This window comes from Ursus americanus, chromosome 21 (genome assembly GCF_024610735.1).
Source record: "Ursus americanus isolate L20-20 chromosome 21, mUrsAme1.1.p, whole genome shotgun sequence".
In the NCBI taxonomy this organism is placed as follows: domain Eukaryota; kingdom Metazoa; phylum Chordata; class Mammalia; order Carnivora; family Ursidae; genus Ursus; species Ursus americanus.
The window spans coordinates 27,877,816-27,889,992 of record NC_142147.1 but is presented as its reverse complement, the minus strand read 5'-3'; the positions used below and the strand labels follow the sequence as shown (position 1 = coordinate 27,889,992).

The following is a 12,177-nucleotide window of genomic DNA, read 5'->3' as shown; positions in this document are numbered from 1 at the left end:
CCACGTGACATCGTAGGGTTTGTGAGAGCAGGGGGCAGTGGCCAGGTCCTACCTGAAAAGTCCGTCCCGCCTTCTTGTCCGGGGGCCAGGGAGCCGAACGCAGACGTTCTCCAAGGCAGTCCGCAGCCCCAGCAGCACTGGCGTCACCTGTGAACTTGGTAGAAGAGCAAATGCTCAGCTGCTCCCAACTGACTGAATGGGGAGGGCGAGGCCAGGGCTTGGGTTTTTTTTTTTTCCGTTTTGTTTTGTTTTTTTTTTTTAAAGATTGTATTTATTTATTCGACAGAGAGAGACAGCCAGCGAGAGAGGGAACACAAGCAGGGGGAGTGGGAGAGGAAGAAGCAGGCTCATAGCGGAAGAGCCTGATGTGGGGCTCGATCCCGGAACGCCGGGATTACGGCCTGAGCCGAAGGCAGACACTTAACCGCTGTGCCACCAAGGAGCCCCTGGTTTTGTTGTTTTTTAACAAGATCTCCAGCTACTTCAGACGCAGGCTCTGGTGCGAGAACCACGGGCAGAGAGGAAGAGTTTGAGCCTAAAGTCAGACCACCTGAGCTTCAGGACAGGCTCTGCCATTTCCGGTGTTCCTTTGGGCAAGTTACTTAATCAGGAGACCAGTCACCTCAGTCTGCCTGGAACTATCTGGGTCTTCGTACTCCATGCCCCACATGCTGGGAAACCCCTCAGCCCCAGGTCGCCCTCATACAGCTCTCTGCCTCAAGCTCTCCTGTAAAATGACAATAGGGGCACCTGGGTGGTTCACGGGGTTAAGTGTCTACCTTCTCATGATCTCGGGGTCCTGGGATCGAGCCCTACGTTGGGCTCCCTGCTCAGTGGGGAGCCTGCTTCTCCCTCTGTTCCGCTCCTGCTCTCTTTCTCTCATTCAAATAAATAAATAAAAATTTTTTAATTAAGAAAATGAGAATAATAAACTGAGTTGGTACGCTAAAGTGTCTGGACCAGAGCCTGAGACCGGTAAACACGGATGAACGCCAGCTCAGCTGAGCTCATGCCCTAATTTGTTCGATTCCTTCATCCAGAGAACACCATCTAAACCTCACTTGCTAATTAAGTAAATTTGGGAAATAAGTATGAAGTGTTTAAAACTGCGCCTGGTGGCTAGTAAATGCTCAGTAAATCTTAGGCTCATTTTTCTTCTTCTTCTTCGCTATTAACTAAGGTTATGTGGCTACAATTAAGCCCAGGTTTCAAACAATCATCCCAGCAAACAATCAGAACCATCCCAGCTACTCGGGCCCCACGCAATCCTAAGCATCGATACATTCAACCCCATTTCGAATTCTTCCTTCCCCAGTCCTCCAGCCTCCGAAGCCGTCCCCTGATCACTCTGCTAGGTTTTTGCCCACACAGATTAGCACAATCTCTCGGGTCTTATGGTGATTCAATATCCTCCTTCTGGATTTGAAGTCATCGGCCTCCTGGGGCCTGACTTGTTATTTCGGTGGGAGAAAACAAGGGGCGATGGGATAGGTCACACAAGGGGACTCCTTCACCACAAGGTCATTAGGGGGTGTACTGTTCAAGGACACACTGGCTGCTGGCCGCCCCTCAGCCCTCCCCTCAGCCCCGTAGCACACTAACCATGAGCGATGGCAAGAAACTCCGCCAGTGGGGTGCCTGGGTGGCGCAGTCATTAAGCGTCTGCCGTTGGCTCAGGGCGTGATCTCGGCGTTCTGGGATGGAGCCCTGCATCAGGCTCCTCCACTGGGAGCCTGCTTCTTCCTCTCCCACTCCCCCTGCTTGTGTTCCCTCTCTTGCTGGCTGTCTCTCTGTCAAATAAATAAATAAAATCTTTAAAAAGAAAGGAAGGAAGGAAGGAAGGAAGGAAGGAAGGAAGGAAGGAAGGAAGGAAGGAAGAAAAGAAAGAAACTCCGCCTAGACATGAGTCCAGGGAAGGGGAATGGGTTTGGCAAGTAGCCAGCAAGTTTCTGCTTCCAGGATGTTCAGAACGACCAAGAGGTAGCTGCTGCTGGCAAGGGAGGCTCCGTCAGGTGGTGTGTGTGTGGGGGGGTATGGCTACCCTAAGTCTCCCACCTTCCCAAAGAGCCCCATTCTGATGACCTCTGCCCCCCAGTCTCCATTCTTTCCCAGTTAGAGACCATGCAAGGGTGTGGGGCCACCTGATGGTGTCACCTTCTAGCCATTGATCAAGCTGTAAGATTGGTTTTCTTACTCTCACGTCCTTATAGCTGCAAGAAGAAAATTTTCCTGGTTTTCTAAGCATGCTTTGAGCAGAGAATTTGGGCTCTGAGCTGGTCTTTCTTTCCTTTGAGCCGTGTGGTGCTATTAGCAAAACCCTATGACCTACAGCCCTTGACTTCGGGGTAATCTTTATACTCTTCTATGTCAGAAGCCGCCAGATCCCCAAAGCCTTGCCTTGAAGGGGCACTTTGTTCTGAGGGACAAGGATTAAGTGTCTCACCATGGCACGCCATGAGCTGCCAGTATCCTGTCCCTTAATACTAGCTGGATTTTCACTGTCCTCTGGCCACTTCCCAGCCTTAGATCACCCCCGTTTCCCCCTGGATTTCTGGCTCCTTCCACGCCAAGTCCTATTTTGCATCAATCAAGGTTCTTGTTTTAAGCAACAGAAACTGATGCTGGTGACTCTGAGCAGGAAAGGAATTTGCCGAAGGTTCTGGTTAGTTCCCAGGAGCTCTTGGAAAGGTTGGAGGATCAGGTCTGGAAGACACCTCCCCGCCCCTGTCAGGCGCAGACGTCACAGTCAGTGTCACCAATGTGGGACGGAGCTGGATCCGCTGCCACCATCAGCTGCTGAGATGGGCTTCTTCACACTGACAGCTGGAAGTCAAAGTCAGGGGCATGGGTCTGTCGGGAGGGGCCGCGTTATGTGCCCAGGCCCTAGGGGCAAGGAAGGCCGGGAAAGGGAGGTGGAAAGGGGGGTTTTCGGCTTCTTTCCTGGGAGGTAGTTCCTGTCTCCAAGACAGGGGGTCCCTGTAACACAGGAAGGGGGCTCAGCTGTGTAGGGGCCAAAAGAATGACTCGAGCCCACTGCAACAAGCCACCTGGTACATCCAGGACCCCGGCCTGCGGGGTGGCCCTTGTCAGCCCAAGCCCTCACCAGGGTCCTCATCCCCTTGGGTGGAGCGGGTCATGGAGCAGTCCAGTGCCAAGACAGGACAGCCTGAAGGTGCTCCCAGAAGCAGATTGCTTCCAGCTGATCCCACTGGGTACCTTCAAGTAAGTCCTCTGACCTCTTGGAACACTGTGGTGGGTGCAAGGCAGGGAACTGAGAACCCACTGCTCCTCTCAGCTTGCACTCCACCGGACCCCAGACACAGCTGCCTTTCTGTCAGGCGGGGGCACCGAGAGTGTCTGCCTTGCAAGGCCGCCGTGAGGGTTGGGATGATGGATGTGAAGTCTGTAGCATGACGTCCGGCAGATGGTTGGAATTCAATCATTTCTGGCTGCTGGTTCCAATATTGTAGTACTGGGGATGATACAGCCACCCTTTCCTTTCTTCCCAGGAGCTCTATGAAAATCAGTGAACTACTTTGCACCCATCTGAGAATTCAGGATGGACACATCTGGGAGTGAGCTCAGGGAGCTCTGGAGACCAGCTGTCCAATATGTCCACCCTCTTCTGCTTCCCTCCTTTGTCCTTATTCTAGTCCTTCCATCCACTTGGTCTGTTTCTGTCTTCTGCTTTCTTCCCACCTGACTGCTGACGTTCCCCTGTCCTTGTGTCATCTGCTGTCATTCATTATGACTCCTGTTCATGCACTATTCCACCTGTGTTCCATGAATCAGACATTCACAGCCTGGGTGAATGCAAGAGGGTGTGTCCCTTGGAGAGAGATGAATATCAAGCAAAGACCTCCACCTGTTTCCCAGTGCTTGGCCTCCCTGTGATAGTTAATTTTATGTTTCAATTTGGGCCACAAGGTGGCAAGAGATTTGGCCAAACACTATTTTGGGTGAGTCTGTGAGAGTGTTTTTGGATGAGATCAACATTTGAAGGGGCTAAGTAAAGCAGACTGCCTCCCCAATGTGGGTGGGCCTCATCCAATCAGTTGAAGGCTTGCATGGAACAAAAAGGTTTACCTTCCCAAGAGTAAGAGGAAACTCTTTCTGCCTCACTTCCATTGAGCTGGGACATCTGTTTTTGGTTTTTTTCCCTGCCTTCAGACTTGAATTGAAACTTTGGCTCTTCCTAGGTCTCAGACCTGCTGGTCTTTGGACTGAAGCTATGCCGCTGGCTCTCGGGGGTCTCTAGTTCGCTGACTGCAGATCTTGAGATGTGTCAGCCTCCATAATCGTGTGAGCCAATTCCTTACAATAAATCTCTTTCTGTATATAGCTCCTATTGGTTCTGTTTCTCTGGAGAATCTTGATTAATATAGCCCCTGCGTTGGGGTGGGGCCCAGCCATGACCCCAGGCTTGTCTGCTCTGGGCTGCAGGTGGCAGATGCCCAGGAAGATGCCCATTACACATGTGGACGAGGTTTGCCATTGATGGTGAACTTCCCAGATACTCCACCAGCCCCCTTGGCATTTAATTAGCCCTCGACTGGCAATCTGGGGGCGATCGAATGGTTTTTCCCGCTTGACCCAAAGCTGGGTCCTGTGATGGAGGCCCCAGGAGGATGATGCAGGTTTCTGCATTCTCTCCTTTCTGGGCAATCACACCTCACTCTGTATTCCCATTTTTAGGAGACGATGTTCAACCCGAAGAGAATGCAAGCTTATTTTAATGCTCTGCGCTCTATCTTGGGCACAGCAGGCATTTCTAAGTGCCATGCCCTGTGTGGTAGACATGGGTGTGATTTTCTGTCTCCTCTGGGTATTGCAAATGTGAAAGTGACCACAGGTATAAAGATACACCCAAGGAAAAGAGGCAGAAATCCAGACAAGACAGAAGTGTGGCGTTTACCTTGGCTCACGGGCATTTGTGTGATGTGTCCTTGAGGGGGTGAATCGGGACCACGAATGGGAGAGAGAGGCCAAGGTGATGAATTGCCAACTTCCTCCCAATTAAACACTCAGTCTGGATCGTCAGTGCCTCGGGGGGGCGCTCTCACCGGTCTCCTGTTCCTCCCTGCAAGCAAGCAGGTGCTGAGTGAGTGCTCTTGGCGCCGTGCTGTATGAAGTCTTGAGAACGGGAAAAGGAGAAGGCTCACAGGCCTTACCGTCTTGGCAGCCACAGTGGACCCCGGAAGATGCTCACAGATTGAGGAAGAAAGGGGTTGGGGTCAGGGAGGGGCCCCGAAGTCACAAGTTTCACTTGTGGGGTCTGATCCAAACCCCAAACAGAAAACAGAATTGATTTCATGGATTTCCATCCATGTATTCATTCCGCAGACATCATCGGGCACCTGCTGAGTGCCAGACCCTGAGCACCGGGTGGGGGTACACGGTGAGCAGGACCCCCTCTCTCTGCCACAGGTGCAGCACTGCCTCTCGAGTGCTGAACACCAAAGGAGAGGAGACCAGAAATGAGCAGATCTGCTGTGACAGGTGCACAGCCGCCGCCTCGCTGGATGTCTCAGCCCTCCCCTGCGTGGGTTCGGGTTCGGCAGACTCTTGCCTCCCCCCCACCGAGAGAGGGCAGTGGGGTGTCCATTCCCAGCCCGGGGTCAGCTGCTGGCTCTGCTTCTCCCTTCGAGCTGCCCTGGCCAGCTCCGCCACAGCCAGCCCCCCAGGGCTTAGCCTGCAGGCAGCTGGGGCGCGTGGGCCAGCAGCAGGCAGGCAAGTGGGCAGGCAGACGGGCAGTAGGAGGACATTCGAGAATTGTCTCTGGCCAGGCTAGGAGTCTTCTCACAGGACGCAGAGATCACGGATATTTTCCCTTCTGCCTTCTGACGGTACCACCCCCAGTTCCAGGCCACGGGCAATGGGGTTGATTCCCATCGTGGGTTTGGGGCTGCCCACTGACCGGGGTGGTGCTCTGCCCACTGCCTCTTACGGACCAACACCCACTGCCTCGGAGCAGAGGAGCAGGGATGGGCCAGCCTGGAAGCGATGGGGCCCGTGTGCACTTGGGGCCGTCCTCTGCACCCCTCCCTCCCTCCTCTCAGGCTCTGCCCTGCTCTCTTGTTCTCTCTTCAGACGTCGACATGGCTGGAGAACCCAGGCCAGGCCCTGGCCAGCCGGGTCAGAAGAGGCATCAGGGCCCAGCCATCTCCTGGTGAGTCTGTCCAGGCTTACCCGCAGCCTGCAGGGGAGGGAGGCTGGTGGCTGGCTTGTCTGAGGCTCTGGGTTCCCCTGAGATGGAACAAGGTCCCCAGGAGGCCAGTTCAGGCTACTCACTGTGGCACCCAGAAATCTCTTCTCCCTTGGCCTCAGGTTTTGTCCGTAAACTGAGGGAGAGGACCCCATTCATTCCCAGGACCCTCGTCACGGATGTCGCCAGCACCATCCTGCTGACAGGCAGGGTGCCCCTCCTCCCACCGGGAGCCAGGGCGCATGGGTCCTTCGCGGGGAGCCCCACCTGCCTGGCTCCTGGGGGCTTCTTCCAGCTAGAGAAGTTTGGCAAGTAGCAAATGGGAGCTTGCCTGGACGAAATCCTGCCCCTCACTTGGGAAGCTTAAAGAAAATGGGAGGAACTCTTGAAACATTTTCAGAAAGGAGCTCACCAAATTCTGCAACCAACGTGCCATTTTCACAGGCATAGGAGAGGTGTCCCCTGAGCCGGGCATCTGTGGTGGCCTCACTCAGCTCCTGGTCGTCCTGGGGGCATTCGGGTGCTTCCTGCCTTGCGGTGGAGAGGCAGTGGGGCGGGTGTTCGCTCTTAGGAACCACGCTGTGTAAACGCCCGGTGCTGAAGGTTCTGGTTGCTTTGGGTTTCCCCTTGCCTCGTCTTCCCGGAAGGGAGACGGCAGGGCTGGGCTGGGGGCTGCTCCCAGAAGTCTCTGCCCCTCCGGCTTGACCTTGACACAGATGAGGCCCGATTCCTCCCTGCCAGCACCCGCCTGAGGGTGTGTGTCACCCTGTGAGTGGGACAGTGTGGGTGGCTTCGCCACGGCTTGTGTTTTGGGCTGACGAGCAGGTGTCCGCTCCTGGGTAACGCACGGTTAGCTTTGCGTTTCTTCAGGGACGCAGAGCTGCACGCTCGGGCAGGTTGCTTTGCCTTGTGTCTCTTGTGTGAGACTCCAGGTTTTTGTAATTATCTGTCCAATAGGGGGAAGTAAGGGGTTCTCTCCCATAGTTCTCTCATGTGCTTTTTTTGACCATGGCCACTTTTGAGGCTCCATTAACCCCTTCGTCAACTCTTTACTTCCAGTCACCTTCAGATTTCATATCCTCCCACCACCTTCCCGGCAGGCTCTGCCCCCCACCCCCAGGCGCTGGGCGATAATCCGCAGGGATTAACCCCACAGGGGCTCAGACTCCATTCAAAGGGGACCCAGCATTCAAGGCCTGGGGCAGGAGAGGCCCTCTGAAGCCACACATCCCCAGGGGACTCCAGTAGGGAGGATGAAGCCTCTTGTGGGGGGGCGGGGGGGGGGGTCGCTGGACCTGCCTGGGTCTGGGGCAGCAGTGGGTGGGCAGCTGTGGCTATGGCAAGACCCCAGGTTCAGGGCACAGGCTTCAGCCCTGGCTGATGACTGAGGGGTGGGGTGGGGTAGAGTGAGGGTGGGAAGCAGGGGGGCCCCCCTTCTTCAGGCCCAGAGGGACCCTTTGCTGGCAGCAGGCACCGCTGTAGGGTGCATGAGGCCTGACACCTAACTCCCAAACCCATCCTGCCCTGTCTCAACTCGGGCAGCTCTCGAGTCTGTGCTAAGCGGTCAGTGAAGTATCATTCCTGTATCATTCATTCCCGGCTGCTTAAAAAAAACATTTTAGGGGAAAAGGCAAGGGAGGGGGTAGAAAGAAGAAAAGACAGATCTCTGCATTGGCCGGGAATCGAACCCGGGCCTCCCGCGTGGCAGGCGAGAATTCTACCACTGAACCACCAATGCTTCACAGGAACAGGGCTTGCCACAGAGACTCAGGTGGTCTGGCCGCCGCCGGCTCCGCCTATGCTCTCTGTCAAAGTTTCGGGCCTGTCTGGGGACGGGTTGGGGGAAGCACCGGCGATCTAAGGGAATCCAGACAACTGAGAATTTTCTCCGAGCAGTAGCGCCCAGCGGAGACGCGTCGGCTTCAGGTCTGTCCTAGCCCCGAAGTCCCCGCCCGCTAGTTCCTGCCCCCCAGGAGGCTGCCAGTTTCCGGCACCGCGCCGGGGACCCCCCCCCCCACTCCTACCGCGACCCCCGGGGGCTGGGTACGCCCCTCCCCGCGCTCCGCTGTCACGCTTTCCTTTCTCCAAGGACGGGCCTCCCACCACCGGAATCAGCATCCCTGCTGCTTCCAGGCCGCCCCTCCAGACCTTCTGAAGCCAGAGAGCGGGGACGGGGGTGCCCGGAACTCGCACCCGCGGGCCTGGGGGAGGGGGAGCCAGGATGAAGCGGAAGGGGTCCCCCGAACGTCCTCCATTCCTACCCGGTGGCCCTATAAGCCTCGCCCCTCGTGGGTTGGGCCTGAGCTGGGGGCGTGGGCGCACGGCCCCAGAAAGTTGTTTTATAAACTGTGCTGCCCCCGCACGCATCCCCTCCGCTACCCCTCATCACCCCTCCAGCCCCAGGCGCAGGCGTGTCCCCCACAGAGCCTCCCTGCCCAGGCTGGGACCCAGCTGTCCCTTTGCACCCATCTCCCCATCCCTCCTGGGCACCAGTTCCCTCCCTGGAAATGCAGGGCACAGGAGAGAAGGGGCAGAGGCGGGGCACTGAGAGTCTGGGACCTTCCAAACTCCACTTCTCTGCCCAGGCCTGGAGCAGAGGAAGGTGGCCTGGCCACAGCCCTCACCCTGCCTGGCTGGCCCTGCCAGTGCTGGGGCACATCCTGGCGATCCCAACACAAGGATTAAAGGCTCTCACACCCCCACGGTGGCTTTGGGCCCTGACTTAACTCTTCCCTTTCATCCTTTGCCAGACTAAAATCCAGAACGTCAGCTGTTCCTGGGTCAGACAGAGGAATCTTTGGAGGGCCCCTATCTGGCTGGCCAGAGGCTGCAGGCAATTGTCCCCCTCCTGTCACCTGGAGTCACCTGGAAGGTGCCCCTTATCAGAGGCCAGACATGGGGAACCTGTGGTCTCCCAGAGTGACCTTGTGATGGAGAGTCCTGGGATTCTAAGGAATAGTTGCATACCTCAGTTTCTTCCAGTTAAACTGGGGTCTAGGCAAGGACTCTGGCCACGGAGAGTCACCTCTTCTCCATTTGTCTCTGTTGCAGCAGGAGTAACTATGACCTGGACTACAAGCTGTACAGGGAAGATGTCCCCTACAGGTCGGTAGGTCTTACCCCTCGGTTCTCTGGGTAAACAGGTGGAGCTGGTTGGCCTGACTCCCTCTCTGTCCTGTCCCAGTGGGGCGTATGAATACCAAAGGATCCCTCCACTCATCAGTCACGTGCCTGTCAAGATCCGGAGGACCCGGGTGGGCTTGGGGGTCAAGAGCAGCTTCAGTCCCCACAAGGGCGCCAGGAAGAGCCACCTGCCCAGAGAGCAAATAAAGTGTGAGTACGGGGGCACAGCCCTTACCTATGGAGCTGGGGAAGAGCTGGGCAGACCTCAGCAGGCAGGCTGGGGAGCCCTGGCAGCAGAGCCCTCTGCCCTCCGGGCCTGGTGGGACCCCAGCTTTGGCCCCTCTCCAAACAGTCCAGACGGAGGAGCTGCACTCCATCAGGGGGGAGCTAAGCCAGATCAAAGCCCAGGTAGACCGTCTCCTGGAGAATCTGGAGCACATGGACCAGCAGAGGGACCAGCTTCCAGGTGGAACACCTCCAACTGGGGGCCCAGGCCACATTCCCAGTGAGCTCCAGCTTTTCCCACTGCTGAAGGTGCCAGGGGCACCTGGGATCCTGTCCTGGGCTTTCCCTCTGCAGGGCTCATTCCTGCCCTCCCCTTCCTTCCCTCCTTTCCCCACTCCCTCTGGTTGTTTCATTGGCTTCAAGACCCTGTGGCTTCTAGGTTGTTCTATGAGCCCCCCCCCCACCTGCCCACCCACTCGGCAACTATCTGGAGGCAGAGTAGTGTCCCAGCCCCTCCCCATCTTGTCCTCTCAAGCCCTAGGCACCCTTGATCAGTGCTGGGCACCAAGTGGCCTCCCTGAGACCAGCTGGGGCCTCCAAACGTGGCCATTAACTGTTGACTCTACCTGCACAGGGTCGGAGGACAGTGAAGAAACCAGGGGTCCAGGCAGTAAGGGTTCCTCATGCAGAATCACTGAACTCCAGCAGGAGCCCAGGGGACAGAGGGCCCATCCCGAAGCAGACAGCTCTGAGGACAGCACAGACCCAGAGGAGACAGTGAGTGGCCTGGTACCTCCCCTCATCCGCACCCTCCTTGCATTTGGCTCCTTGTGGCCTCCCTGTGCACATGGGACTCAGGTCCGTGGAGGAGCCCACAGTGGTGGTTGAGGGGAGACATGTGACGTCTCCCCCATGCAATCCCCAGAAGATGGGCCCTCCACTGCTTTTTATCCCCGCTTAACTCCGGTTGGATGAGCTCAGGGGACTAGGGGCTAGTTCTGACCTGAAATACCATCTCCTCCTGAAAGCTGGGAGGTGGGCTTTGAGCACTGCAGAATGTCACAGGTATGCCTCATGGCCCCAGACCCCTTGCCTGAGGCCCCAGAACCGGTTAAAACTTATTTCTGCCTTTTTCCTGCCCCGCCCCCACATCTTGTCATGTACCATGCTCCCTGGGGAAGCTGTGGCACATGGACCTTCCTGGATGGATAACTGTCCAAACCTGGAACTGATAATAGCCCTTTGGGCAGCGTTAAAGGGCTCAAATATTCCTGTTTTACCGTATCCTCCTCCTGTATTGGTGGCCCCTGAGGTGGACTAAGCCCCACGTTTGTTTGGGCCATCTCTGCAAGGTCCGGGTTGCTGAGGGGCTGGCAGTAACGAGCTTCCCTTCCTCCACCTGTCCGGCTCTGCCCCCTGGACTGCTGGCCTCTGGAGGGCCCTTACTGCTGCCCAGGCCTGAGTCACATCTGGGAAAAGACCAGGCTAGATGAAGGGAATGCTTTGGTGGTTCTGGGTTCCCAGGCCTCAGGAAGAATCAAGAGTAGCACTGAGCTGGCAAAGCTGCCAAGAGACGGACGTGGGGTTGAGGAAAAACGTTAGCAGGCAGGCCTCCGTTTCCTAGTCATTTCATGCTTCTCAGCCCTCTTGGCCAGAGTCCTGCTTCTGTTTTTCCTAAAGGGTTAGAATCATGCATCGGATCCGGAGGGCAGCCAGTAGAAGGGTGGAACCCCTCCAGGCTCCTTCCCAGGTGGCTCCCTTCCTTGCCTCGTGTAGGTTTCTGAAGGCCTCCCGGAAGTGACTGTGCAACCAGAGGCACCCATTCTGGAATGAGTGCGGTGAAAGTGGAGGCAAGGCTCAGCCAGACCAGCCAGGAGGCCTCCCCATAACGGTGGCTTTTTCTTCGGAGGTCGTGTTTGCAGATGATAGGGGCTGAGAAGGAGGCCTGCAGCTGCCTGGCACAACCTCACCATCCTCATGAAGCTGAGGCCATGTTGCAAGGGGTGGCTGCCCAGGCCGCCCTTGGGCGCATGTCATCCCCCAATGATTGCAGGTACTGCTCTGGCTGCTCGTCCCTGCCCCCCCCCCCAACCCCCTCCACAGGCCCCGCCGGTTCGAGTGTGGAGCATCCTGCAGCGGCCAGCCCGGCTTTCTCTAGCCACAGTGCTGCCCAGGAAACACTCACGTGCCTACAGTCCCCCTTCCAGTCTGAAACAGCTTTAAGCTCCTCGGTAAGCCCCCACATAACCCCCTTTTGGTTCCAGACTACCCATCCACCCCATAAAACCATCCTTCAGAACAGGACTATCATTTTTATGTCCTGTTTCTACCTGGTCTCTTGCTGGTGTGATACTATGTATTTCAGATCTGCTCTGGAAATACTATTATGTCAAAAGGGGAAAAATAAAATTTGTGTTTCTTTTCCCTGGTCAGGGATTCTTAGTGTGGTCTCCAATCCTCATTCTGGTCCTTCAGCTGCCTCAGGGCAGGCCTTCCTGGAGAAGCTGGGCCGGCCCCTGAGTCACACGAGGCCAGAAGCTCCTACTAAGCCAGGGCACCAGGCTGCCTGCCTTTCTCCAATTCAGACCTGAGCACAAACCCACAGGGCTCAGCAGCTACACAAG

General features: G+C 56.4%; 1 protein-coding gene and 1 non-coding gene across 2 annotated transcripts; one reads left to right on the top strand and one right to left on the bottom strand.

Moving 5' to 3' along the window:
• Positions 1-6,010: 6,010 nt before the first annotated feature.
• LOC123800536 (RNA-binding Raly-like protein) lies at positions 6,011-11,973 on the top strand. The gene is made up of 6 exons (XM_087870596.1): positions 6,011-6,169; positions 9,257-9,310; positions 9,390-9,538; positions 9,681-9,833; positions 10,188-10,330; positions 11,330-11,973. The coding sequence occupies exons 1-6, from the start codon at positions 6,099-6,101 to the stop codon at positions 11,384-11,386; spliced, it is 627 nt and encodes a 208-aa protein (XP_087726722.1). The 5' UTR covers positions 6,011-6,098; the 3' UTR covers positions 11,387-11,973.
• Positions 7,873-7,943, bottom strand: TRNAG-GCC (transfer RNA glycine (anticodon GCC)). Its single transcript has one exon. It is a non-coding gene; the product is annotated as a tRNA-Gly (tRNA).
• Positions 11,974-12,177: the final 204 nt, after the last annotated feature.